Source organism: Cynocephalus volans, chromosome 8 (genome assembly GCF_027409185.1).
Source record: "Cynocephalus volans isolate mCynVol1 chromosome 8, mCynVol1.pri, whole genome shotgun sequence".
Lineage (NCBI taxonomy): Eukaryota > Metazoa > Chordata > Mammalia > Dermoptera > Cynocephalidae > Cynocephalus > Cynocephalus volans.
The window spans coordinates 14,481,704-14,509,416 of NC_084467.1; the positions used below are offsets into that span (position 1 = coordinate 14,481,704).

The following is a 27,713-nucleotide window of genomic DNA, read 5'->3' on the forward strand; positions in this document are numbered from 1 at the left end:
CAGGTGTTTTATTGGGTGGCATCAGGGCAAATCCCATTGCCACCTCACAGTGCAGAACCAGGAACATCAGCCCCTCATGGCAAACGACACAGATCCTGGAAAGAAGAAGAACCCACCCCCGGCCCAGGGAGCACTGCACCCACCCGACTGTGGGCCACAGTGTGGAACACAGCATTTGGGGAACAGCCACACCAGCTCCGTGGTGGCCCCATGCAGCTGACCTTGAGGAGGACCTAGCACTTTCACAGTGCCCTAAAAACCATCCTTGAAAGTCAAACTCATAGATCCCTGACCACCCAGAATGAGACCAGAAGGAATCTGCCCGTGGCCACCGACTGGCTGTGCCAAAGAACAGGCCCTGGAGGGGCCAGTCCACCAGGAGCTGCTTACATGTAACAAGGGAAGATTCTACAGGCAGCATGCTCGGCCCAGGCTGATGGGAACCCAAGGCCAGGTCTCGGGGGACTGGGAGAAGGGAGGGCAACATCTGTCTGGCCTGTCCACCACAGCCCGGTAGGCACTGAGCTCCTGCAGGGAAAGCCCAGGCCCTGACAAAGGTTTTGGGAGGGGACATTCAGGTAAGACCAGTAGAGCTAAGGGAAGCCACACAGAACGAAGGCCACCCAAGGTCCTCCAAAACCACAGCCCAAACAGAAGGACCACTCATCTCACACCTTGGCCGTAGCCTCCAGCAGCCCCCAGCCCTGCCGTGTGAAGGCAGCCCAGAATCACAAGGGCCTCAGGTGAACGCAGGCACCTGGAGAAAGGCACGCAGCATCTAAGGCACATGGTTGGGTGCAGGTACCCACTGGCTCAGGTGTATTTAGGCACAGATAGAATGGGGAATGTGGGCAGCCCAGACCAAAGAGGCAAGGCCGCCTGGCCCCGCGTGTGCCCTGCAGGCCACCCTGGGTCACACCTCACCTGGATACCTGCAGGAGACAGAGCCAAGGCCAGGAGCCTCTGTGAGCGGTGAGGTTTGCCATGGGGCCCAGAGCTGCCTGCTTTTCCCCAGAGGATCCCAAGAGCTTCTCCATCTTCATTCCCCACGTTCCTGAGCCACTGGGCCCCAGGGTAGGGGAGAGAGAAACAGACGAGTAAAGAACCTGCCAGGCACCAAGGCCATACCCACCAGGTAGAATTCCTAGGATGGTCAATATGATAAGGGGTGGCAGCCCTGTTCCTCCCCAACATGATCTCAAACCAGAGTCTGGACACCTGACACAGATGGATGAGAGAGGCTGGCACACAGGCCAGTGGTGGGGAGGGGCCAAGCCTTAGTCTAGAAATGGGGCCGTCCATGAGGAGCAGGTGGAGGGGCTGGGTGGGGTCAGTGCAGCCAGGTCAGTTGTCTGGACAGACACACAGGTGGACAGTGGAGGCACAAGTGGGTTCACTGCATGTACGAGTAGCGCCAATCCCCCAGGGGCTCAAGGGTCTCTTTGATGACCTGGGGTGACGTCCAGCGCAGGATGTAGTGGGGGCCGCCTGGCTTGTCATTGGTGCCTGTGGAAAAGACAGTTCTGTTTTTCTCCCAAAAGATACAACAGCTCTGAGCAGAGGGGTAAGAGTGGGGATGAGGGGTCGAACAACTGGGGCACTAGCAAGCAGCAAATGACAGCCTGCCTCACGGAGGTGCCCAGCCTGGGGTGCAGAGGAGAGTCGGGGGGCAGCAGGAGACCCTGCAGTCTGCAAAGGTGCGAGGGGCTGGGACAGCTGTTGCGCCCCACCAGCAAGGGTTATCTGGGAGGCAGGGTCCTGGGGTGACACTGTAACACCTCTGGTCTTCATCTCATTCCAGCCAGAGCTCCCAAGTGGTCCAGGTTAGAAGGGCATCTTTTGTCATTCACAATAAGCCCCTACAACCACACCAGAGACTATGCTAATGAGGTGACTCCAGCAGGATAGGGGCTGGTTGCCAGAGCCAACTCTGTGATTAGAGGGTTGGAATTTTTAGCCCCCACCCCAACTCTTGGGAGGGCAGAGGGGCTAGAGGTTGAGCCACTCACCAATAGCCAGTGACTTAATCAAAAAAGCCCCAGTAAAGCAGCCTCCATAAAAACCCTAAAGGACAGGATTTGGAGAGCTTTCTAGTTGGTGACCACATCCACGTAAAAGGAGGGTGGCAAACCCCAAACTCCACGGGGACAGAAGCTCCTGTGCTTGGGATGCTTCCAGACTTTACCCTATGAACCTCTTCACCTGGCTGTTCATCTGTAGCCTTTAAAATATCCTTTGTAATAAATGGGTAATAGTAAGTGAATTTTCCCTGGGTTCTGAGGGCTGTTCTGGCAAATTATTGAACCTCACAAGGGGGTCATGGGAACCTCTGACTTGTAGCCACGTCAGACAGAAGTGGGGGAAACCTGCAGACCCACTACTTGTAACTGGTATCTGAAGTGGGGGACAGTCTTATGGGACTGAGCCCTTAACCTGTGGGGTCTGCACTAACCACGGGCAGTTAATATCAAAACTCAGTTAAATTGTAGGACTCCCAGTCGGTGTCTGTCAAGAGCCAGAGTCATGGGTGTAGGAAACCGCCCCCCCACACTTGGCTTCAGCCCCAGCTCTGCCACTAGGGAGCAGTAACCTTTAGCAAGTCGCCGCCCCTTCTAAGCCTCAGTTTCCCCATTTGTGAAGTGGAGGGCGTTGGACTGAAGTGATCTTGAGCATGGTGGTGCCAAGTGTGGGTGCGGGAGCCCCACCGCCTTCCAGCCATGCAGCCTTGAGCAAGTCACTGACCCTGTGCCTCAGTTTCCTCTTCTGTAAAATGGGGACACCCTGCTCCTGAGGTTGCTGAGAGTATTCAGAGTCACCATGCAAGCCTGGCCCACCGTTAAGTGCTCAGTCAGTCCCTCATGCCATCCCTATTACTCTAAACTCCCTTGAGAAGTAGGGTCTAGGGTGTCCTGCCAGGAACTCAGCTCCCCTCTGTAATGGGGGACCCACTCACCAGAGGCTCGGGCCCCCCCAAAGGGCTGCTGGCCCACCACTGAGCCGGTGGACTTGTCGTTGATGTAGAAGTTGCCGGCAGCGTTCCTCAGAAGCGTCGTGGCCTCCTGGACAACGCCCCTACAAGGCAGTGCAGTGGTCAGAGGAAAGCTGGCTCACCCCTCTCCACGAGCCCTGCCCCCCACACACACTGGCTTTCTAGGTTAAGCAGAAGGCAGTCTGAGACATGCGGCACTGACCAACTGCTAGCTGTGGGCCCTTGGGTGGGTGACCTAGTCTCTGAGCCTCAGCTCCCTCCCCTGGAAAAGGGGTTAGCACGCCTCCCTTGCAGGGCTGCTTTGAGGTCTGAATGGGAGAAAGAAGGGTCAGACTGCACCCCAGGGAGAGGCCCACCCTGGTCCAAGCATCCTGTCCCTCAGGAACGGGGGAAACTCCCAGACTCCCCCCTTCCTCTCAGGTTCCAAGCCCACCTCCACTGCCTCTTAGAGGCAGACACAGGGCGGCAATCAGTGCCATGGAGGGAAGAAAAGCAAACCCTCAGGTTTACAATCACGAGACCCAGGTTTGAATCCTGCCTCTGCATGACTAGCAGTGAGCCCAGCCCGAGCCTCGTGTCTGCTCTGCAGCATGCGGCAATCACCTCGCTCAGGGGCTCCCTCAGATCTGGGGAAGCCAGTCAAAAGCACCGATTCCCGGGCCTCCCCACAGAGGTTGAGGCTTAGGGGCCACCAGTGGGGCCCCAGCACCTGCATTCGTAATGAAGAGTCTAGCTGCCTGCATATGCCTGTGCTGGGGCACCTGCCTGCCTGCCTGCCTGCCTGGGCTGAGGGGAGGTGCATGGAGAGAAGGCAGGGGCAGCATCACTACTAGGAAGCATGCTTAGGAGGTGGGGATAGGGCTGGAGCCAGCAGGTACAAGACACCAGGACTAGGGCTCTGGGGGCTGCCGCCAGCCACTCACTTATCCTGGGCGAACACTGCCCCCGTGAGGCCGTAGCTGGTGGTGCTGTCAACCAGCTGAAGCGTCTCCTTGTACTTGTCATCTGGGTAGACGTACACAGTCAGCACCGGCCCAAAGATCTCCTGGGAGAGAGATTGGAGTCAGGCCCTCCACGTGGACCAGTGCCCTGAGACCTCCTGGTCTCCCTGCTCTGGCCTCCCTCTCCCAGCCCCTGCAACAAAGGCCAGGCACTGCCTCCTCCTGGATTTTGTCCAGGGACAGCAACGTGCCCAGCTCCCTGCCCTGCCCACCCTAGTCCAACCTGGCAGAAAATCTAAAAACTTTCTGGCCCTTCCTGCCAAACGCACACCCAGAGAGCATATGGTCCAGGTCCTTGGAAATGGGAGGTTTCCGGCAGCAGCTGGCATGGGAACTGCCCGATGACAACACTCCCTCCCGGAGGGTTCCTGGTCCCCCTGCCATCAAGGGGATGAGGAAGAGCTCCTCCTCCTCTGGCCACTCCCACCCCTGCACTGTCATCCCAGGCAAGTGCCTTGACCTGTTGGAGCCTCCATTTCTCATCTGTAAAATGGGGATGATAACACCCACCTCCTCTGTGTCAAGTGCTCAGCTATGGCTGCCCTCAGTAAGAGTCCGTGAATGTTAGCTGGTAGAATCGCTGCGGTGGCCGTGGTTGTTGTGGGCAGTGGAAGTGCTAGGACACCGGCCAGAGTCAGCAGCTCAAGGACAGAGCACTGGATTTAGAGTCAGGAGGCCTGAGCTCAAGACCTGGCTCTGCTCTCTCCAGATGTGAGACATTCCCTTTTAAGGCCTCACCTTCCTCATCTGTGAAATGGGGTCATGTCTCAAGGAGAAGACCCCATCCAAATGCCTTGTGTGTGTGCTGTGCTAAGATGAGGCTGTCCTCATCGGTGTCCCAGCTGCCCACCCCAGTCACCTCCTTCATGATGGGCTCCTGTGGGTCCTTTGTCTCAATGATGCAGGGTTCCACGAAGTAGCCCACAGTGTCGTCACACTTGCCCCCAGCCAGGACGGTGAGGCTGGGCGAGGATTGCGCATGCTCCAGCCACTTCTTGATGCGGCCAAAGGACTGGAGCGGGTGTAGGGGGATGTGTGTCAAAGACAGGCTGGGAGATCACCCCAGCAGCAGCCTCCCAATACACCCACCCTTGTGCCTGAATGGCCCAACTTCTGAAACAGGGAGGGGTAGGGGGACACTGAGGGCAAAAGCTAAGGTCTGGCTGAGCCACAGCAGAGACAAGCAGAGACATGCACGCTCGTGTGTGTGTGTGTGTGTGTGTGTGTGTGTGTGTGTGTGCGCGCGCACATGCGCACATGTGTGTGGCGGAAATACAGGTATGCTTACGTATCAACATGCACACACACATAGAAATGTATATATGGGCACATGCACAGCCACGTGGCTTTTATGTTTAAGCATGTAGGTATCTGTATGCCCGCGTATACATGCGTGCATGTGGGTAGACTTGTATATGCATTTATGTGTGCTGAGTGCATGTGGATGTGTTAATGTGGGTAGACCGACATGCATGACTACACAGACATCTACGTGAACGTGCTCACAGATATGCACATACATATGCACATGTGTACTTGGGTGTGTGCACGCAGATGCGTGGGCCTGCCTGTGTCTGTGCATGTGTGTGTGCACATGCATGTGCACTTACGAGAGGCTTGCTGAGCCTGGTTCAGGGTGTGCAGGAGATGAACTCCTCTCTGGTTAGGAATGATTCTGCCCTTTCCAGAGCTGGGGGGATTATGTGTGGCTACTGAGCTACCTTGCTCCAAGCAGTGGGGCTAGGCCACCCCCCAGTCAGGGCTCCCCTCTCTCTTCCTCCCTCTCCTACACAGTCCAGGGCTTGGCCCCCCAAACAGGAAATGCCCTGTTTCCTGCCCCATACCTTGGCATCAATTACTGCGGAGAAGAAGGTCCCAAAATCCTCTGCAGGCTGGAGGCAAGAGATGCCAGAAGAGATGAGCCGCCACAGGCCGAGACAAAGGGAACCCCCTCCCTGCACACCCCAGCCCCACTTGCAGGAGCCTCCCAGGGACCCAATCCCATCAGCCACCCGCTGCGCCACAGCAGGGGACCAAGGCGTCACTTACGTTGCCCACTTTGATCCTGCCGTGCTCCTCCAGCAGCCGCCCTTTGATCTGCGGCCACAGCGAGCGCGGCACGTAGAGGCGCGAGCAGGCTGAGCACTTCTGGCCGCCGTACTCGAAGGCTGAGCGCACGGTCCCGCTCACCACACTGTCCACGTCAGCCGAGCAGTGCACGAAGTGGAAGTTCTTCCCGCCACACTCTACAGGGACCCAGGTGGGGAACTGGCTGGAGGGCGGGCTGCCCCAAAGGCCCAGGGGCCCAAAGCACCCTCTACATTCATCACGGGGCCCCATGACCAGCCACCAGCACTGAGCAGATGACAGCAGGAGGAGGCACAGAGTGAGGACCGGACAATATCCCAGAAACCAATAAGCCAGTCTGTTCTCCCACTCTACAGAGTGTGAGACGAGGAAACTGAGGCTCAGAGCATGGTGAAGGGCATTGGAGGTCATCAGACCCAACTCCCCATCACGCAGATGAGAAAACTGAGACTGCCCAACAAAGGCAGATGAAGGACCAGAATCCAAGGCTCCCAAGAGCAGTCCATTCCCAGAAGTGGGCAGAGCTCTCTTTGAGGCTTCCCCTGCCTCCTGCCCAGCAGGGGAGAGGGGAGTCCAGCCCATGTCCACTGCCAGGGCCGGGCTCCTCCTCCTTACCATGGCAAGAAGCCCCACTCCACAGTTTCCTTAGCATGAGGGAGCTTCAGGTAGGTCACTGCACCCTCCCAGCCTCAGTTTCCTCACTTGTGGGAAATGTCAGCTAACAGCAGCTGAGAGCACTTCCCACTGGCCAGGCTCTAGAAGGAACCTGTGCTTTGTCTCACTGAACCTCACAACCTCCCATTATTATTCCCATTTTAAAGACAAGAAAACTGAGGCACAGAGAGACGACGTTAAATGCTCCTGGTTGAGAAGTAGGAAAAAGTGGTCTCTCTCCCTCAGAGAGGGTGGGAAGGAGCCTCTGAGGGCAAAAAACCACACACAGCTCCACGCAGGGGCTCACTGCTCTGTATCTCACAAAGGTGGCGCCGGGGTGCCCTGGGGGCTGGACACTGGACATGCCACATCGGACCCTGAAGTGGGCTCACTTTTCCTGACACTCCCATCAAAGCTCCTACCAGTCAGGAATGGGGTCCAGACTCGCCATGGCCCCACCTCACCCCTGGGTGTGAGGACACTGAACCAGCCTCAGCCCTGCTGTTAGTGCGCCTGTGACCCTGGCAGCCCTTTCTCTCTCTAGGTCTCAGAGTGTCCCCGAAGTGTGTTCCACAAAGCACTTGGTCTATGGGCCTTTGCAAAAATGGGGTTCTGTGGCCCAATGCCTTTGGGAAACAACGCATGGCAGACCTTGCCCTTGAAGATGGGCAATACCTATTAGTGCATTAAAGGCTCTGGGAAGTCCTGCAGGAGAGGAATCCATTTTGCTTTAACACGGTACATGCCAAATTTCCTTGACCACGAAACTGTTTCTTTGTGGGAAAACTGTAGTATGTCTACAAGCTCTGGCCCGGAGACCTCTCAGCCCCATCTCCTGCCACCCTTGCCCACTCCCTCCTCCAGCTACACTGGTCTCGCTTTGTTCCTTCAAACACAAGCTCATTCCCACTTCGTGGCCTCGCATCTGCACCTTCCCCTGCTTAGGCCTGCGAAGTCCACCACAGTATCCACCAGCCACACTCGGCCATTGAAACGTAATTTAATTAAGATGAAAGAAAACAAAAAACTCACTTCCTCAGTCACATTAGCCACATTTCAAGGGCTCGATGGCCACATGTGGCTGGTGGCTTTCTTACTGGAGGGCACAGTTACAGACGCATCCATCGTCGCAGGAAGCTCTACTGGACGGTGCTGCTGCCCAAGACAGTTCATCCCGCCTGATCTGTGGCTGTAACACCTCTATCTCCTCCTCTTTCAGGATGGCAGAGGAGAGGTTCCTAAAGCCACAGGGGAGGAGGGGCTAGGGAGAGAGGCCCTTACCTCCAGCCAGGCGTGGAAATGTGCGAAACCGGTCCAGGTTCTGGGCTACCTGCTTCCACAGGTGTTTGAAGGTGCTGGAACCAGAGGAGGACAGGGTAGGGATAAGGGAGTCAGGCTCAGGCACCTGGGAGGGAGAGGGTCCCATGGGTTGGGAGCAGGTCCTACCAGAGGAAGGGGGCTGAGAAGCCCAGGGAGGAGCACTGGGGTCAGCAGTCCAGCAGGTGCTGGCAGCTGGGAGCAGGCCGCATTCCAGGCCTGTGGGGAGGGAGGGTGGGCAGCCCTATGTGCACAGAAGGTCCAGGTTTGAAGCCAGGAGGTGCTGGATTCCAATTCTGCCCCAGACACTCAGAGCTGTGTGATCTCGGGCTCATTACTTAACTTCTCTGAGCCTCAAATTCTGCACTTCATCTGGGAACTAGAGAGAACAATCCCCACCTGGCAGGGGTTTGTGATTATCTCTAATGTGAGTTGAGGGCTTAGGACCATGCTGGGCACACCACAGGTGCCTACTGGGGAACAGAGACAGCCAAGGTCTGCAAGGGCCACCCCCAGCCCAGCACCCAGGCCTGAGAGGCCAAACGGAGGAGGGTCCAGAGAGAGGGAACTCAGGCCCCCACCCCAAGCTGCTGCCTGGAGGTCCTCGCCTCCTCCCCAGGCTCAGAGTGTGACCAACCTCAGCACCACAAAACAATAAAAATGCTAATCACCCAGGAGCCAGTGACACAGTAGCTAATACTAATTTATGACTTTCCTACCTTTAAGCCTGCTGCTCATCAGAGCATGGCAAATAGGGGCCAGGCCTGCTCCACCCGCTAATAGGCAAGGACCCGGGGGGCCCGCAGCTGGCAGAGCAGGCCTTCTGGAAAACGGCCCTCCTCAGCAATTCTAACGCTGCCATGGCCACCCAGCAAACCTTGGCAGGGAAGGGGGTGGCAGAGCCTGAGGCTGGGCAGCGGAGGTGAGAAGCCACCACAAGTGTCCTAGGGGACACCTGGAAGGATGCCAAGCTGCAGACCCAGACATCAGGCCTCCTCCAGACATCTCCACCCAGGTGACCGCAGGCACCTCAAAGCCAAAGTGACCAACATGCGATTCATCTTCCCCCCCAGCTGCTCACCCCCGGGTGCCCACCTTGGTGAACAATGCCCCTTCTGCCCAAAGACTGGGCTTCCTGCTCGCTCCCTCCCCCCGACCCCAATCCCACCCTGTGGCCAGGTAAGCACCACTGCACCTCTCTGTTACCTTCCCGCTTGAATCTGTCCCCTTCTCTACATTCCCACAGTCTCTACCCTGGTTCGGGCCCCAACATCCCTGCCTCGATGGCGACAGCATCCTAACCAGTCTCCTGCTTCCAGCCAGAGAACACACAGGAGCCAGAGCGATCATCTATGACAGACAGTGCAGACGCAGGGGCCTGGAGGAGCCAGGCAGGACAAGTAAAGGGGCAGACCATGTATGCAGAGACCCAGTTCCTGGCAGGGATGGGGAACCAGAGCACCTGCCCACCTCCAGCCAACGGTGCCACAGGGAGATGCAGGCTCAGATGACCAGAGCGTCCAGGTTCTCAAGAGGAGCCAACATCTGGATTTTATATGAAATTGTCTCAGTTACACAAAGTTGCGCCACCACTATTAGGAGTCAAAGAAAATAGAGCCACTGGCCAGGTCCGATTTAAGGCCATCATTTGTAATATCCACCTAAAACAGAACTCTGGTTAAGCTGCTCCTCCCGCTTAACCCTTCCATGGCTCCCGTCACCTTCAAAATGAGCAGACACCTCCACAGACGCATAAGGGTCTTATAGGCCCTGGACCCAATGCCCCGAGGGCTGGGAACCCCGTCCATCGTGTTTGCTCACAACTGAGCCCCGGCACAAGCACACAGCCCAGCGCAGCCACGCTCCTCAACTTACCATGGGCTCACGTCCTGATAAACTCGCTGCAACTCGAAAATGCATTTCACGCATCTATCGCTAGCTCAAGAAAAGATCCAAATTCAAAATTCAAAGCATGGTTTCTACTGAATGTGTTTGGTTTTCACTCCATCATAAAGTCAAAAACTTTTAAGTCCCACTGTCGTTAAGTCGGGGACCATGTGCACCTGCTAAGTCAGTGAGTGAATGAACGGTCGGACCCAGCAGCTGCCTGCCTTTCCTGCCTCATCTTGAACCATGATGCCCATCCTCACCCTCTTGCCGTTCAGCCTCTGAACTCCACACTTCAGCCCCATGGGACCCCGCCACCCACTAAAGCACACACATGCTGCCTGGAGGCCTCCCTGTGTGCTAGTCCCTCTCCTAGAACACTCTTCCCCTGCCCTCTCCCCTCTGCCTGGCCAACTCCTCTGCTTAGATGCCACCTCCTCCAAGAAGCCTTCCTGACTCCTCCTCCAATTCATTCCAAGCTCCCTGGTGCCCTTGCCAGTGGCAGGGATGGCATTGAAATCAGTATTGTGCAACATCTGTAGGCTGTACTTCCAACCTACAAAGCTCTTCCTGTTCCTTAACTCGTTTGATCCTCACAATTATTTCACAAGGTAGGCATTGCTAGAGGTGAAGTGGCTCACCACGGCCACACAGCAAGTGTAGGTTCACAGCACCAGCCCCTGGGCAGACAGCAGGTGACAAGAGGTTGCCTGGTGAACTTCTCTAACCACCCGCCCCACCAGGGACTTACGGCACACTGCCTGTGAAGTTGATGCCACAGAGATGCTCGGAGCTGGTGACAGTGTCCCCAAATGTGGGACCATCAGCTGGCACAAACTGGATGATGTTGGAGGGCAGACCAGCCTCCCGGAGGATGCGGTACACAGCGTAGCTGGCCAGCATGGCAGTGTCACTGGGCTTCCACAGGACCACGTTGCCCTGCCCGGGAGGTGTGACAATGACTTATGAGGCCAAAGGCCATCAGCCCCAACCCCTCCCCACCCCACAGCGTGGTCATCCCTCACTGGAGCCACAAGGGCCCTGTGCCAGCCAGCATGCCCCCTACCCAACCTCACTCCTCCAAGTGTCTGGCACCATGCTCCAAAAGCCCTTGCTGACAAGGCTACAGCCCAGCCCTGTCTCCTGCACTTTATGGCCAGGGCTCCCTCTCTCTAGGAGCCTGCACCAACTGGTCCTGCCATCACCCCCAGGCAGGTCTGTTCTCACGTTTCCGAGTCACTGGGCATGACTAGGCAAGTGCTCACAGGCTCTCTCTGCACGTGTCCTAGGTCAGGACATGTGGGCACCTGCGCACATGCTGCATCTGTCTGCTTGCAGATGCACAAGGACATCCCCGTTCAGGCACGTGGCACATACCTGGACATCAGTGTCCAGCTACGGCATCTGGGGCCCAGGCCTCCCAGTGGCCATGTCCGCCCTCCTCCTGCCCAGGCTGCCTGAGGGCTGGGCTGCAGTCTTCCCCATAAGACTGGGAGCTCATATGGTGACAGCCCCCTTCACTCTGATTATGGCAGCAGAGCCCAGCCCTGAGACAGACCAAGTCCAAATCCCTATCTGTTTCATTGTTTACTAGCAATGGAACCTTGACAAACAAGTTACCACTGTGTGTGCCAGTTCCGCCATCTGGCAAAGAGCCACAACCACAGACACCCCTCAGAGCTGTTGAGAGAATTAATGAGGTCATCTACGTCCAGTACCTAACAGTGGCAGGCTTACAGGGAGCACTCAAAGTGGGCGATAACTATCACTGTAAACAGAGTTGCCATATACGGGGGTACTTCAAAAAGTTCATGGAAGAACTTGTATTATCTTTTAATTCCATTTTTCCAGGAACTTTTTGAAGTGCACTTGTACTAAGCCCACTCGGGGCCACACCTGCCTGGGGTTAGACGTGTCTCATTTGATCCTCGAAACCCTGTAACAGGCTTTGCTATTACTTCCATCTTGCAGATGAGGAAACTGCCTCAGAGAAGTCTAGGGGCTTGCCGCCCCCACCAACAGAGAGGGACAAAGCTGGGATTCAAATCAGGTCTCTGACCCCAAAGCTTATCTATGGCCCCAGGCTGCCTCCACCTTCTGCACTTCCCCCCACAAGGGCTGAGACCCGAGGGGCTCACTGTGGCCTTTTGTCTACTGGGACTAGGAGAATGACTCACCGCCTTTGTCCCCACCTGGACCCATGTCTCACCATCAATGCCGGTGCCCCCGCCAGGTTGCCGCCAATCGCAGTGAAGTTAAAGGGTGAGATAGCCGCCACGAAGCCCTGGGAAGGAGGTGGCAGTGAGGCCAAGCCTGAGGCTTCCAGCAGCCCCCACCGCCCCCACCACCACGGGTACCTCCAGCCCCCGGTACACCACACTGTTGGTGCTGGGTGGCACACTGATGGGCTGCTCCCGCTCCAGCTCCACGGCAAACTTGGCATTGAATCGGAAGAAGTCGATGAGTTCGGCCGCAGCATCGATCTCTGCTTGGATCACCGTCTTACCCTGCAAGGCAGGTGGCCGGGGATCAGTGGCAGCGGCATGCGTCTCCCACATCCAACCCTGTGCCCATGGCGAGTGCCAAGTGGGCCCAGCAGAAACCGGGAACCTTCAGTGGACTGACCAGCCCCATCCCAGGGGCTGAGGAGGGAAAGGAAACCGATTCTCAAGTAGCTGAGTGACCACGGTCAGCCTATCGCCCCCTGGGCAGGATCAGGATCAGCGGCATTTACTGACCCCTGCCTCGGGCCAGGCATTTCACATCACTGCCTTAGGCTCACAGAAACCCTGAATGGTGGTAACCGGGATTGGATCTATGATCACGATCCCTAGACCAAACTCAGGAGCAGAGCCGCTCAGATAAAGGGGTACATCGTGAGTGGTTTTCAGCATGAGTGGGGGACCTGCCACCATTGAACCCGGGCAGAGATACTGTGCACAGGATGCAGACAGCTCTCTCCCCTGGGATGGGTACTCAGCCTCCCTGGTTAGTTTGGGCCAAGAACCAGGAGGCCAATGACTGTGATCCCCTGAAACTGTCTATTCTTCCTGATGGCAAACATTAGCCAAGGGGAAAGGACTCTGGGCCTCAAGAATGGGGCTTTTCCAGATCTGGGCAGGCCACTCCTTGGCACACAGGGTCACTGCCAAGTGTGCACCCCATTTGGGTCGCAAGCAGAGGAAGCTGGGCAGAGATGTGTACCATGCTTCCTAGAAGCTCCTGATCCTCAAGCCAAATAAAGAAGGAACTTGACCTTATCTTAGAGCATGTGTGTGCGTGTCTTCTGCCCAACATGGGGCTTACCCAGAACCCTTCGGAGCCAGAAGCCCACCCAGAGGGTGGCTGAGCCCATCAAATGAGACATTTGACAGGGTGTGAAGTTGTCATACTGCCTCCATGCGGCAGGGGGCGCTCTAACCGCGGGGACAGGAGAGGGAAGGAGTAAACAGGCAGAGCCCAGGTTTGGGCTTCTATGATGTGCCCTTCGGGAGCCCAATCAGCTGGCACCCTAAGGCTCGGATCCCTCCCCTGGCATACTCCACCCTGCTAGTGCCACTCTCACTCAGCATGCATCCACTCCAAAGCCATTATCAGGAGCTTTCTAGACTCCTTAGAGACCATGCAACCACGAATACCAAGACATGATCACTATGCCCTAAAAGCTTGTAAAGGGGCGATAAGTACATAAGAATCCAATCTACCCCAATGGGATCCAAGCAGTGACTGACCAAGGATCACCATGCTATGGGAGAACAGACGTGGGACTAATCCTTGTGGACTGAGAAGGTTCCGGAAGCCTCATGGAGGAGGTGGTATCTAGGCTGCACCAGGTGGTAAGAGTTCACCAGGCAGGGAAGAGAGCGCAAGCATTTCAGGAAGTGGCACACTGGACAGAGGCAGGGAGGATGCCTGCGGTGTCCAGGGAGTCCTGCTAAGTCCAAACTGGCTCCATCCCAGGCAGGATGGGACGGCCTAGCCAGGAAGGACAGAGAAGCCTTGGAGTGGGGCAGAGGAGATGAAGGGGCCACAGTAGGACCCGTGGGCTTAGCACAACCTGCCTTGTCTAGCAATTTGTGTTCATCTGTACCTGCTCCTATGCTTTGTCCTTTAAGGATATCTCAGTCTCCAACAGGGCTTGGCAGCCAGAAGCTGTCTGGCTGACATCTGCCAAAATGGATGGGGGACAACTGCCTCCCACCCCATCAGGGCCATACGTGCCTCACCTGTCCCACCATGGTCTTGGCGAGGATCTCAGCCCTGCGTGGCCCACTCAGGATGTCAGCTGCCTTCAGGAAGACCTGGGCTCGGTCTGCAACAGGCTTCAGGTCCCATTCTTTCCTGGCGGCCAAGGCAGCCTCGATGGCTTTGTTAAGCAGAGCCTGATGAGACAGGAAAGGTTGGAGCTGCCTCCTGCAGCAGGAAGGGCCCCAGGAGAGGGAGCAGAGATCTGGAAGGCCACTCCTCACCCCAGCCAGGGAAGACCCCTGGCTCCCTTGGCCCTCAGTCCCCTCATCCCCACAGCTGCAGACACTGTGTCCCATGGCCAGCTGGGCTGCCCAAGGCTCAGAGACTATCTTGCTGCCAGTCTAAAGTCCAAGGGACTGCCAGGCTGGCGAGCACGCCAAGGACTTGGCATCAAATCCCTCAGCTGTCAAGCCTGCTCCACTTTTTCTCTCATGGTCTAACAAGGCCTCACCTTATTCTTGGGACCCGGTGCTCCTGAACCCACCATCCAGAGCCTCCTGCCCTTGAGGTCAGAACCGCAACCTGAGACACATACCTGCTGCCAGCAGGTACACCCCCTGCCCCATCATCACCACATGACGCCAACTCCTAGACCCTGTGCTATGATCACCCCATCCTGTCCTGCTGGCCCCTTCGATGCCAATTCCCTGCCTGGCTTTCCATCTAAGGTGTTCCCAATTGCCCTGACTCAGCCTTCCAGGATCCATCTCATCCCCAAACCACGGTCTGCCTTACAGCAATGGGCATGTCTGGGGATGTCTTGGTCCTGGCCAAGGCAGCTGTCATTTGACTCAAGTTAACCCTTGCATGCCTGGCCCTGTCAAAGACACCTCCCATGGCCAAAGAAGGAAGCAGCGACTGATGTCCACCTCCACAGCAGCATCTCAGAGGGCAGGGCAGGCCAGAGCAGGGGCAGCAACTCCAACCCAGTCTCCGGGGACTCACTCACCTTGTCTGCATAACAGAACTTGGCTACCTTGTGTCCATGGTTAAAGGGCTGGAAGAAGAAAAGAGTAAGGTCACTGTCCAGGAGGGAGGTACCAGGACTGGAGAGGAGAGGGCCAGGTTCAGAGCTTGTTTTCCAGGAAAGTCCTGGACAGGCTCACTCTCTCTCTGGCTCTCCACAGAGCCCTCTGCAGTGGCCCAGCCCCACCGATTTCTCCCTCTTGAGGTCAAGAAGCACCTGCTGTAAGATGAGTAAGACATGGTTCCTGCTCTAGAAGGTTCACAGCCCAGGAGAAAGGCATAGGTCACATGGTCTTTCAGGGCAAGCGCGGACTTTGTGGTCAGACAGACACGGGTTCGAATCCCACCTACTAGCTGTGGGTCCTTGTGGAAGCTCACTTCCCTCCTCCACGCCTCCTCATCTGGAAAATGGGGGTTGTGCCCCCTGCCTTGTGGCACGGCGAGGAGGACCGATGGAATCCCCGATGAAAATTCTTCCAAACCAGGTCTGGCACGAGGCTGCAGCTCAGTAATGGGTGCCATCACCAGGCGAGGCCCAAAATGACACACGGGTGTCATGAAACGCTCGGGACTTCTGCCATCCCCCAAAGTGATTACAGAACAGAGCACCTGCTCCCTGAGCCTTCTGCATGAGACTCAGATTTACTCATATAAATGGAAAGATCTTCAAGGAACATTTGCAAAAGGAACCGGGAAGCGCCGAACGCTAGCGTGAGCAGTCAGTGGCGAGAAGCGCCCCTTCTTCCCTACCCAGCGCTGGCGACATATCATTTTATGCCACAGCTGTCAACACTCTGGCCACCTGATAGTCTTCCACTGGGTTGTTTGGCACTTTCCTGTCTAACACGGCAGCCACAGCCATGTTCACGTGCTTGTGACCCCACGTGGCTGGTGGCTGCAGATAGGGCACATCACCATCCTCACTGCAGAAAGTTCTGTTGGAAAGTGCTGGTCTAGGTCTGAGTAGAAAGTGGCCTCTTCCCGTCATTTTAACCCTTGGCACGGTCACCTGTATCCTGCCCATGCCTGAGATGGGCCTGTGACGCTTAGGGGCCAAGACAGTGGCTAGGACCTAGAGCTTTCAAACTGAGCCTGTCCCAGCAAACACAGATCCCACCCTCACACCTGCCACTACCCCACATGTCAGGCTATAACGATCACCATGTGGCCAAAACCTCCAGCTGGAGTCACTGCCTGGAAAAATCTCAGGTGCCACAGTGGCCTCGGAGGTTAGGGGAGCTGCAGGTGAGGGCAGGTTCTAGGCAGTCAGAGACGAGGCCAGTGAGCAGGTCGTGGGAGCTGCTCTCAGCTGGCACCTGGGCACACACCTGGTGTAAGAGAACTGGCTGGAAGCCTGCAGACCCCAGGCCATGCTCCAACAGCTCCAGCTGTCGGGACCTCTGGTCCTGATCCAACAGTAGAGGATCCTGGACACCTCTGTGGACAACTCCTGCTCCTGGCTGCCCTTGAAACCCTCACAGTGGGAGGCTTGGGTCCTCCCCCCTCACTCATCTCTCCCCCAAATTATGGACCTATGAGTGTCCTGGTCCACATGAAGTATATGCCAGTTTCTGGATGGATAAACTCTGAGCAGGTGGGTTTTTTAGGCCAATGTCATCTGAGGAGCACAGGGTCTGGGGCCCTACTTTCTGCCATAGCTTCACCCCCACGTGGCGAAATCCATCAGGAATAATAAAATGCTGTGTGGACTCCTCATGGTCTTTCTTGCCTGTGGACAGGATACAGTTAAGGGCTGGGCACAGTGTGGGCAGGGCCCTCTGCTTTTGGAATTTTTACTGGCCCATGGAATCCACAATGTGGGAGGGGACCATAAACCCCATGAAGGCAGAGACCACGTGTTATATGCTTATGAGCTGTCAGAGAGGGAGACCACAGACTCGGGAGAGGCCAAAGCCTGCCCACCCACTGGACTTACCGACACCTGGTACCGCACGTCCGATGTCCACACTTCCTCATCCCCCACCACACACGGGATGGCTTCTGTCCGGCCCTTCAGGTCCTTTAAGGCCTGGCGAGGGACAAAGGGCAGATGGGCACTTCCTTCTCCTCTTCCTCCCGCCTAAAACCCTGATACAGAGTCTTCAAACAGAGCTGCCCAGGTGGACACATAAACAAGAAGGGGGCAGCAGGACTCAGCTCTAGCCATTGTCACCTGCAAGAAGGTGAGGCCAGTGTTGCTAGGTCTTCACATTACAAAAGGATAAAAAACTGCATCTGAAATGTATGTGAAATCACATATTTTAAATACTGCCAATCAATTGGAAAATATTTTCAACACATCTAGGCTTATGACCTCTGACCTGGCCTGAGAGGCCCCAAAGTGTCCCCAGGCTGCCACCCTGCTGCCCCAGCTTCTCTCACCCTCCAGACCAATAGTGGTCCCCCAACCCCAGGCTGCCTCCCGAGGCTGGGAGCAGGGGTTAGGGTCAGGGTTAGGGTCGTGGCTATAGGCATGGAGAGGGATCTGGGGGCTGCTGGGGCTGTCTCCATGTCCTACACCCTCTGGATGCTCCCCACCCTCCTGTTACCTTTTGCAATGCGTCTCGCTCGGGGCTGCCCTGTGTGAATGCCAAGACTGGCTCGTTGGCAACCTTCAGTGGGGAGGGGTGCTTCCATCGCAGCCTGGGGCACAACAGCAGGGGACAGACGCAGACAGGTCAGCAACGGCCACCTCCCCCAGGCCCAACCCCTCTGTCTCTGACAGGGACCCAGAGCCTGAACTCCATAGCAACTGTAAGAACCAGGGGAAAGAACCTGCTTGGGGTCCAAAAGCCAAAAGTCCTAGTCCTGCCATTGTGTGTCCTTGGGCCTGTGACTTGCCTCCTCTGAGCCTGTTTATACATTTATTAAGTGAGAAGAATCATACCAAGCTCACGTGGTTGAAGTTTAAATGCGCAGATGCAAAACCTTATGTTTAAGTACTTTGCACATGTAAAGGGTCCCTCTCTCTTTATTTCCCACACGGCAGCCTTTATCCCCAACACACCCAAGCTGAATAGGCAGCACATTCCAGAGCTGAGTCTCCTGAGAATGTGGACCCGCTGAGATTCTCTTGGCTGACAGAGAGCTGCCAAAGAGAGCTCTGGCGAGCGGGACTGTCCAAGATGTAGACTGTGACCTTGCGGGCCTGCCCTGAGCTCAGTTCACAGCAACAAGGAGGGCTGGTTTGGGGGTTCGGAGTCTGATTCCAGGGTACTGAGTTTCAAGAACTCCTTGCTTGAATCTTATGATCTCAGTAACTAGTGACCACCACCCCCTACCATGTCTCAGGGTCATAAGGTGGGAGGATAGGTGGGTCAGAGCCGGGACTCTGGTGTCAGCCTCAGCTCTGCCACCTCCCAGCTGTGGGACTTGGCAGGCCTCCTGCAGGCCTCCGTTTCCTCCTCTGTGAATGAGGATAATAGTGACTCCAAAGCCCCTCTACTGTCCGAGGGGCCCATTGGTGTTGGCATAGCCTCCCACCCACAATGGCACAGGATGGGCCTCACCAGCTGCCCCTTAAGAGAAATAAGGTCATTTAGGTTCCTAAAAGGAGAATGACTAGTTCCAGATCAAGATTAGGAGGAACCTGGATTTGAGTCAAGAAACCCAGATATCATCTCCCTCTGGTGTTAACATTCCCAGCCAGAGACCACCAGGAACAGAACTGGAGTTGGACAAATGGGTTTACTGGTGGTCTCAGTGAAGGTGAACACACACCACGGGGAACCAGAGGGTGTCTCGGTAAAGTGGTGGTAGAAAAAACCTATTGTAGGATTTGGGTTTTGGGTGGGTGATGTGCAGGTTTAAGGAAGGCCAGGTTTGCTCTGGATTAGAAGCTGTTAGAAAGTGGGGGCAATTCTATGATGGAGCAAAGATGCAGCAGACCCTCATGCAGCAAGAGGGGTGTCTGATACTTTGTAGACGGCACGGTGAGCTGTTTTTGTCTGTGCTTAGACACCACTATGAAGCAGGCCCACTGTGTCTCATTTCACCACGGTCTCAGGGTAACACCGTCCGAGGCTGCTCCAAGGCTGCTGTTCTGTGAGCCTGTTTACACCCAACAGGAGAACAAAATGCTGGCGCTGAGAGTCGGGGACCACTCTTCTTTCTTTCTCACTGGAAACAGCCTGGAGGCTCAAAGAGCCAGCCTGGGAGACTTGGAGGAAGGACACACAACAGGACGGTGCAGGCAGGTCCTTCATTCACTCTACAGGGTTTATGGAGGACCCACAGCATCTCTGATGCCATCTCAACCCTGGAGATACAGCCATGACCAAGACCACGAGGCTTGCAGCTGACCTCCGGCGGGGGATACAGGCAGGAAATGAACAAAATAATCACAGATGGTGACTGTGAACACGAGCAAGGAACCGGGGGGTCAGAGAGGGCCTCTCCGAGGAGGTGACCTCTGAAACAGCTGAAAGAGGTCTAAGAGCTGGGAAGGGCATTCCAGGCAGAAAGAGGAGCACATGCAAAGGCCCAGAACAGGAAGAGCAGAAAGGGGCCTGTGCGGTTTGGAGGGAGAGACAGGGGCAGGGGCCAAATCACCCAAGATCCTGAGGGGTCAAGTGAGCAAAGGGATTTCTCCCTCCCCCACTCCCCACCAGGGGTTCTGCAGCCCCCTACCCCCACCACAGCCAAAGAAGCCAGAGCCACATTCCTCAGGCCACGCCCTTCCCCTAACCAAAGGAAGGAGGAGACTAGGACAGACCTGGGCTCCAATCCAGCTCTGCCTCCCACCACTGTGTGACCTTGAGCAAGTCACACTCCGGAGCTTGTTTCCCTCCAGATGAGGCAAAGCTACAGAGGTGCTCAGTGCATTAAATTCCCCTATCATCTGGGGAAGACTGGAATTTGAGCTGAGTTGCTGACTGCTTATTCCAAAAGCCACACCCACCATGAATGGTAAAGCAGACGGCACCATCTCCTCCTCCAGCTAGGAGGTGGGACTCTAAATACCTGGGTCTGGCCTGGGTAGATGGGAAAAGCACAGACTCTGGAAACAGACAAATCCAGAACCCAAATCTACACCTGCTCCATGACCTTAGCACATCATTATAAACCCTGACAGCGTCTGTTTCCCCACCAGAAAACCGGGGATAATACTACATACCTTGATGTGTCATCATGAGGACTAAAAGTGCTGGCCTTTCTTCACCCCTCCTGCTCTGGGGTTTTTCTAAGAAAACTAAAGATGTTTCATAATGGTACTCCACTAGGCAAGGCTTTCAAAGGAAAATTGGTTCCCAGATGCCCTCAAGGATCACATTCTCAGGGGCTAGCCCAGGTGGTAAACAACTACTAGTGGAATAAATTTAGCACCGTATGCTACCCGCACCTGAAAATGTAGAAGCTACCGGCTCTTTTTCTGTTCCCTCTCAGGAAGTGTCAGAAACAGAAATCCTGCAAGCCTCCCTCCACCTTCCACAGGGCAGAGGCCCACTGTGACCCCAGAATCACATGCCCCCATAGCTTTCTCTGTGCCTGGAACATCTCCAAGCCCTGGCCCAGCTGTCCATCAGTCCAAGTGTGGCTTGTGGAACAGAGACTAGCTCAAAGTTCATCCTGAGTCAACTGCAGCCAAAAATAACCCAGGGACTCCTGGCTTTGGCTTATGGGCCATGCTGAATTAACACGAGCATCCTTCCATTGATTCAGGTGAAGGCCGAGATGAATCACTCACAGGACTTAGACTTCTAAGAGGATTGGTGAGTACCTTCTAGGCAGGACTGCATTCCTCATTCATTCATTCATTCATTCAAACAGTCAGCACACATTTATTCCATAAGGCAATGATGTGGGGATAAATTGGACCAGGTTTATAAAATAGCTCATTCATTTAATCATTCACAAATTTCCTGAGCACCCAGGCCTACAACCCAACCTCCCATTTGGGGAAGGAAGCACAGGGCAGAGTCTGAATTTGGCTCAGGTTTCCCTAACAACCTGGGGTGCCCCTTCTGCACACCTGGGGACCTCACTGCCTGAGACCTCAGACTGCCCCTCCCTCTGCAGGTCCTGGTGTCTGAGCTACAAAAGCCAGTTTTTCCTCCTGCAGCAGCAGATGTCAGGGCAGCATGGAGCTGAGAACCAGTCCATGCAAGCTCAGAAATCTAGAGTGAAAAACGGGAAGCGCAAGGCCTGGGCTCCTAGGTCACCCCCTCAGCCCCCAGCCTGCCCCCAGCACCTGGGCCAACGTACTTTTAACTCTCACCTGGACTCATGCAACGCCATTCCTGTTCTGCTGTCTCCACACCACCCTCCACACCACAACCAAAGTTATAGTTCTAACATGAAAATCTGATCATCAGGGCCGACTCCGTGGCTCACTCGGGAGAGTGCGGCACTAGGAGCACAGCGGCGCTGGGGGCGCTGAGGCCATGGTTTCGGATCCTATATAGGGATGGCCGGTGCGCTCACTGGCTGAGCGCGGTGCAGATGACACCAAGCCAAGGGTTACGATCCCCTTACCGGTCACAAAAAAAAAAAAAAGAAAAAGAAAATCTTATCATCAGAGAGTGAGAGCACACTCAGCTCAAAACTGCTCAGAAGCTTCTTACCTCTTCTAAAATAAAAAATCAGAATCCTTACCGAGGCCTTCAGATTCACTCGCCACCACCCCACCCATTGGCTGCAATCTGGCCACCCTGATCTTTTCTGGAGTCTCCTCTGCTTGGGATGCTCTTCGTGGGGCTAACCTCTCACACCCTGGATGGGGCCCCTATCGGATCATCTCATAGCCCCATACTTCTCTCGAAGAACCAGTGACAACCCTCCTTACAGAGCTCTGACTGTCTGTGCTCCTGCCAGGCCACAAGCTCCATGGAGCCAGCCCACATCCATTCCATGCACCAGTGGACACCCCACGGTAAGAACTTGAGAAATACCTTTAAAAACAATCAATGTACAAGTGGTATTAGAGCTGACACCAGGCCCCTGGGACTGGACTTTGAGGCCAGTGCTCCTCCGCGAACATGTGGGGCTAGACACAGGTCTCTAGGGTTCCCCAGTGGAAGGGGTCGGTGTGGCCAAAGTCAAGGTGAGGAGAAAGAAAATTAACTTAATTCAGCCTCAATTAGCTTCATTCAGGCTCTTCCTGCTGTTATCTGGGGCCTGATAAGGCCAATCCCCCTTATCACCGAGATAAGAGCAGCAGTGGAGTTGAGCAGAGAAAGTGCAGGGCCCAGGGTGGGGCCAGGAGGGAAGGCCACGAAGCCAGATGAGCTGCTCAACCTTATTACCCTGGAAAACACCAGAGAACATTTATTAAGCACTCACAGAAGCCAAGCACTAAACTAAGTGAGATATGGGGATTATCTCATTGACTGTACCCTACAAATGCTTGAGGGAGGTGTTATTATGACCTGTTTTATGCATGAGAGTTAGACAGATTACTAGCTCATGGCTCAGGGTCACCACTTGTTGAAGTGACAGAGCAGGATCTGAACCCAGGTCTTTCTTACTCAGAAGACATACACTATGGCTGAAACACCAGGAGCATCTCAGAAGCCCATAGTCAGTCAAATGAGGCCGATGGGACAGATGAATCCCCCTCAGCATACAGCTAGAACCTCCTCATTTCCCACAGGGGGAAAGATGCCACTCGAGACAGACAGTAACTTGCCCAACATCCCCCAACACTGCGCTCAGCCCAGGGGTCTTCCCACTCCATGCTGTGGCCTCTACCGGGAAAGGTTTGGGGAATCAGGAGCCCCCAAGAAGAGTAGGTGTCTTCCCTATCCCCTGGGGTGAGCAGAGTCAACCCCAACAAAAGGAGTTTTGCATCTGGGGTAACTAATTAGAAGAAAGGGAAGGGACGAAGGACATGTGAGTTCCACACCTCCCGCCCTACCATCACTCTTGCGTTGCTGGGACCCTCTTGTCCTGATATTCCTAACCAAGAAGGATCACTCTGGGCAACCTGCTGGTGGGTGAGGGGGCTCATAATAATCACAGCAACACTTACTGAGTTTTCTAGATGCCAGGCACTCTTCAAAGTACCTTTCATGTAGAAATTCATTTAATTGCCAAGACAACCCTAGGAGGGAGCTGCTATTATGATCTTTATTTTCCACGCGAGAACATGAGGCCGCTCAGAGAGTCTGAGTAACCTGCCAGGGCCACAGAGCAGCTCAGAGGTGGAGCCAGGATCCAAGCCATTCTCCATGTACTGGGCCATTTCAACAGCAACCGTTCAACACCCACTGTGTGTCAAGTCAGGTGCAGGCACAGGGAACAGAGTGCTCCCTGGAGCACCAGCGCCAAATGCTGCCTGAGAGGGGACTGTAACAGCTTTGGAAGTATTAAGATCACTATAAGTTCCATGTATTCTCCACTCAAATATTCACAGAGCACACGCTAAGTACCAGGTACACAGAAGCCCTCATCACATCACCTCTGCTACATGGCTGTTAACGTGATGATCCCCATCTGCAAGAAGCACCAGAGGACAGCTGCTTTGCCAAGGCCACAAAGAGCTGGATGAGTGTGCGTGTACAGAAGGGGCCAGGGGGAGGGCATTCCAGGCCAAAGGCATTGCCCCGGCCACCATGTGGAGGAGTTCAAGAGCAGAGAATGTCCAGGGCATGGTGGGAGGTGCCAGCCCCCTGCCCAGGGCAACCTGTGCCCATGCAAGGGCCAGGCAGGCTGGGAAAAGCACTGGGTGGTTAGATACTTTGAAAATTAAACAGGTAGGTAGCCTGAGAGGAGTCCACAATCACCCAGGATAACTGCAGGGCACAGGGCAGTGGCCAATGCCAGCCCACAAGCTCCCCCACTTCAAGCAAGCCAAGTAGGAGTCACTTCCGGAACCCCACACCAGAAGGGTCTGGCACAAGGGCAAGCAAGGAACAGAAATTAACATCTACTGTAAGCCAATTATGTGCCTGGGTTAGCTCTTTTATTTATTAAATTTATATACAAATCTGTATCCTTCATGTTTCCAAAGAGAATTTGCAGAGACATAATCAAAGACACTGGTGATAAAGTTAATAGAGAAAAGGGCAGGAAGTCAGGGTCAGAGGAGTAAAAGGACAATCAACTGGGAGGCCTGGTGTTTACCAGCTTGAGGCCTTGGACTTTTCCTTCATTTCCATGGCCCTCAGTTGTTCAATCTGTGAAATGGGGACAGTAACACCTACATCACAGGTTGCTGAGCAGCTGAGTAAATCAATCCACATAAAAGGCAAATGGTAGCCATTGCCACCAGGGCCATCCACTAAGGCCATGTGTTTGTGCTTATTGTCTCAAGATCAGTTGTGATAAATATCTACTGACGAGGAGGGGCTCACATGATAAGTTCTTTCATTCACCGGATATCTGCCGAGGGCTTACCAGGTACCAGACACTGTTTTAGGTCTTGGGGACATAAAATAAGACAGATAAGTCTATAAAAGGAAAAAGTAAACTACAAAAAAGTATTTGCAGATGAGTCCATTTTTATGTTGTTTTTTCTTTAAAGCATATATATATTTATGTAAAGTTAAAAACATTAGTCAAAATGTTGACAGTGGTTACCTCTGTGTGGTGAGATTACAGGTGATTTTTGTTTTTTTGGTTTTGGGGGTTTTTTTGTTTGTTTTTTGGTTTTTGTTTGTTTGTTTTGCTTTACCTGTACTTTTTACAATGGACACATATTTTAAAAAAAAAGAAAGAAAAGAAAAGAAAACACACTGTCAAGGGGTTTTTTTCAAAAGTGGTTGAGGGGCCGGCCCGTGACTCACTCGGGAGAGTGTGATGCTGATAACACCATGGCCAAGGGTTCGGATCCTATATAGGGATGGCTGGTTGGCTCACTGGGTGAGCATGGTGCTGACAACACCAAGCCAAGGGCTGAGATCCTCTTACCGGTCATCTTTAAAAAAAAAAAAAAAGTGGTTCAGATTCCTGGCACTTGGGGCAAAGCAGGAAACACTAAATATCACCCATTTCAGTTCCTCAAAAGAGGTTTTTTCTCGGGTGACAGTTTTACATATAGGACACAGAGATACCACTAAAAATGTCCTAAAACTGTTTCTCCATAAATGCAGACATGGCACACCGAGTGTCTTAAATATTTGTTGAATAAATTTACAAGTGATCAAATACCAAAGCTGTTCTTCTACAGCTGTGGCTCTCAACTGGGAAAACTGCGCCCCCCGCCACCCGCATCTGGCAATGTCTGGAGACTTTTTTTGCTGGTCAGTAAAGGGATTGAATGGAGACTTTATTTTATTGTCATGACTGGGGGTGCTACTAGCATTCAGTGGGAAAAGGCGAGCGATGCTGCTAGACGTTCCACAATGCACAGGACAGACCCCATAGCAAAGGATTATCTGGCCTCAAACGTTAATAGTGCTGAAGTTGAGAAATCCTGTCTAGGGCATCGGGCCAGCTGCTTACCGGGAGAGGTAACCTGAGCCTGAGATTGGTTGTAAAATGCTCTCTCCCCTCTCAACTCAGGAGGCCTTGTGATTAAGGGATGAATGTGAGTCAGTAATTTTAATCCTACATCTGCCTTAACTTGCAGATACTTTTCCATCTGTAAAATGGGATGATATATTGCTTGGGTACTCAGGAAACACATGAATCCGTGAGATGGCCCCATCTCCCTGGGGCCTCCATCTTGGGGTCTGAGAGGGGTGGTCTCAGAATGCAAGGAGAGGCCTGCAAATGGGATCACAGAGGATGTGGCAAGTGTCGTTCCCAGATCTCAATTTGGAAGAGGAGCCCTTCTGTCCCATGTCCTTTTCCTCCCCACCCACAGACAACATACAGCAGTGTTCAAACACCCCTGTGCCATCTGTTGGGGGCAGGGAGAGGGACACTCATTAACTCAGAAAGAGCATAGCTCAGCAGGGGACAGACGGTCACAGCCCTACGGGCCAGGTAAACAAAACTCAAATGGGGAGGAGGGGTGCCCAGCTCTGAAAGGCAGGCGGACAGAAACACGGGTCCATGCAGGGACAGCCCCACCACACTGTGCGCCCCTCGGGGGGCAGGGTCTGTGTCCTATCTCCCTCCCCCTACCCAGCCCAGAGCAGGAGGGGCTCTGAGAACACTTGTCACTGAGTGGGCAAGGGCCCAGGAACCCCACTCCACAATGTCGGGGTTTGCAAATCTGAGTTTGAAGCGCAGCTCCACCGCGGAACTGCTCCTCGCTTTCTTCATTGTTTGGAATAATAGTATCTACATCACAGGGACGACAAGTTTAAACGAGAGAGAGAATGATGTCACGACGAGGATAACCGGGCACGGCCTGCGTGCCCGGCCCTGTTCAATGCACTCAACTCTCCGTGTATTAACTCGTGTGATCCTCGCAAGGAGACACGCGCCAAGTGCCCAGCGCTCGGTCAGTGTCACTGCCCCACCTACCACCAGGCAGGAGTCCCTCGTCTGCCCAACATCTCACTTGCAGAGAGAGCTAGAGACCCTGGCAGGAGGAGGAGCGGTCAGGGAATCCAGAAGCTGGGGGTGCCGGAACGTGAGTCGAGGGTGAGCGGTGACAAGCGCGCTGCGCTCAACACAGAAGCGGCCCCCGGGGAAGGACGCCGCCTTCCGAGTGGGACCCGGCGCGGCTCCGAGGCACCCAGCCGGGCCGCAGGGTTCCCTGAGGGCGACGGGGACCTCAGACGGAGGAAGCCCTGGGTGGGGGGCTGGGGCACCAGAGGAAGCGACCCCGGGCGGGGGGAGATCCCCTGAGGAAGCCTGGGGGGACCGCAGCAGCCAGGGGTCAGGCAAGGAGGGAGTCCGGCGCGGGGGGCGCGCAGCGACTCCCAGGCTCCCAGGCCGGCCAGCGCCGCGCTCAGGCCGCCGCGGGCCCGGGGCTCACTCACCCGGCCCCCCTCCAGGGGCGGACGAGCAGGGCGCGGCAGAGCGCGGGCGGCGGCGACAGGAGAAGAGGCATCGCAGGCGCACGGCGAGGCTGTCGGATCCGAGCGGTCGCCCCCCGGGCAGCGGGACGGCGCGGCCCCGCCCGGAGCGCACCACTTGGTGAGGAGGGGGACATCATATCATTCCGACCTTCCTCCGAGGCGATAGGTAACACAGGACCAGGGAACCCCCTCTCTTATGGTATGACCCAGCGGGGAAGGCGTGAGCAGCGCCGACCAATCAGAGTGACATATGATAGCTCCTGGGCCAATCGGCGGGGCGGTCATGGTGCAGCCTTCTTAGGCCGGGGAGAGAGGGGTAGAAAGAGCCAATGAGAGAGCGGGAATGGGACACGTGCCGAGGCGGGGCGGAAGGAGCCTCTGCGCCGCAGCCTCTGGCCCGCGCATCAGGTGCGGTCTGGCCTGTCCCTCGTCTCCGGTTGCACTTGGCCGGTGGGAGGCTGGGAAACTGCCCATCACCGGACTCCTCGACCCCGCAGGGCCACAGCCCGGCCAGCCCCCTGTCTGTAGTGGAACCAGCCAGCTTCCCAGGGCCTGCTTCTTTGCAGATTACGATCAACACAATGTAAAACCCCAGCCGGTCTATGTTTAGGTTTTCCTTCAAAGCCTCTGGCCACAAAACCAGTTGTTCCTGCGCCTTCCCCCCCACCCTATTTCAGTTTTCCCTGTGAGAGTTTGCTCTGGGAACGC

General features: G+C 55.0%; 1 protein-coding gene across 1 annotated transcript; it reads right to left on the reverse strand.

The window, feature by feature from the left end:
* ALDH4A1 (aldehyde dehydrogenase 4 family member A1) lies at nt 1–27,142 on the reverse strand. Its single transcript, XM_063104433.1, has 15 exons — nt 26,967–27,142; nt 17,700–17,793; nt 17,087–17,179; nt 15,134–15,181; nt 14,163–14,318; nt 12,294–12,443; nt 12,146–12,220; nt 10,688–10,875; nt 8,014–8,087; nt 6,040–6,236; nt 5,835–5,882; nt 4,850–5,002; nt 3,913–4,034; nt 2,954–3,072; nt 1–1,506 (listed from the first exon to the last, which is right to left on the reverse strand). The coding sequence occupies exons 1-15, from the start codon at nt 27,140–27,142 to the stop codon at nt 1,394–1,396; spliced, it is 1,806 nt and encodes a 601-aa protein (XP_062960503.1). The 3' UTR covers nt 1–1,393.
* Between the last annotated feature and the right edge of the window lie 571 nt (nt 27,143–27,713).

Bases quoted from the DNA above. Each gene is read 5' to 3' on its own strand.
- ALDH4A1 (XM_063104433.1), bottom strand. From the start codon at position 27,142: ATGATGTCCCCCTCCTCACCAAGTGGTGCGCTCCGGGCGGGGCCGCGC. The intron at 12,221-12,293 runs GTACCCGTGGTG...CCTCCTTCCCAG, and splicing joins TGGTGTACCGGGGGCTGGAG to GGCTTCGTGGCGGCTATCTC. The intron at 5,003-5,834 runs GTATGGGGCAGG...CACCCGCTCCAG, and splicing joins CCGCAGTAATTGATGCCAAG to TCCTTTGGCCGCATCAAGAA.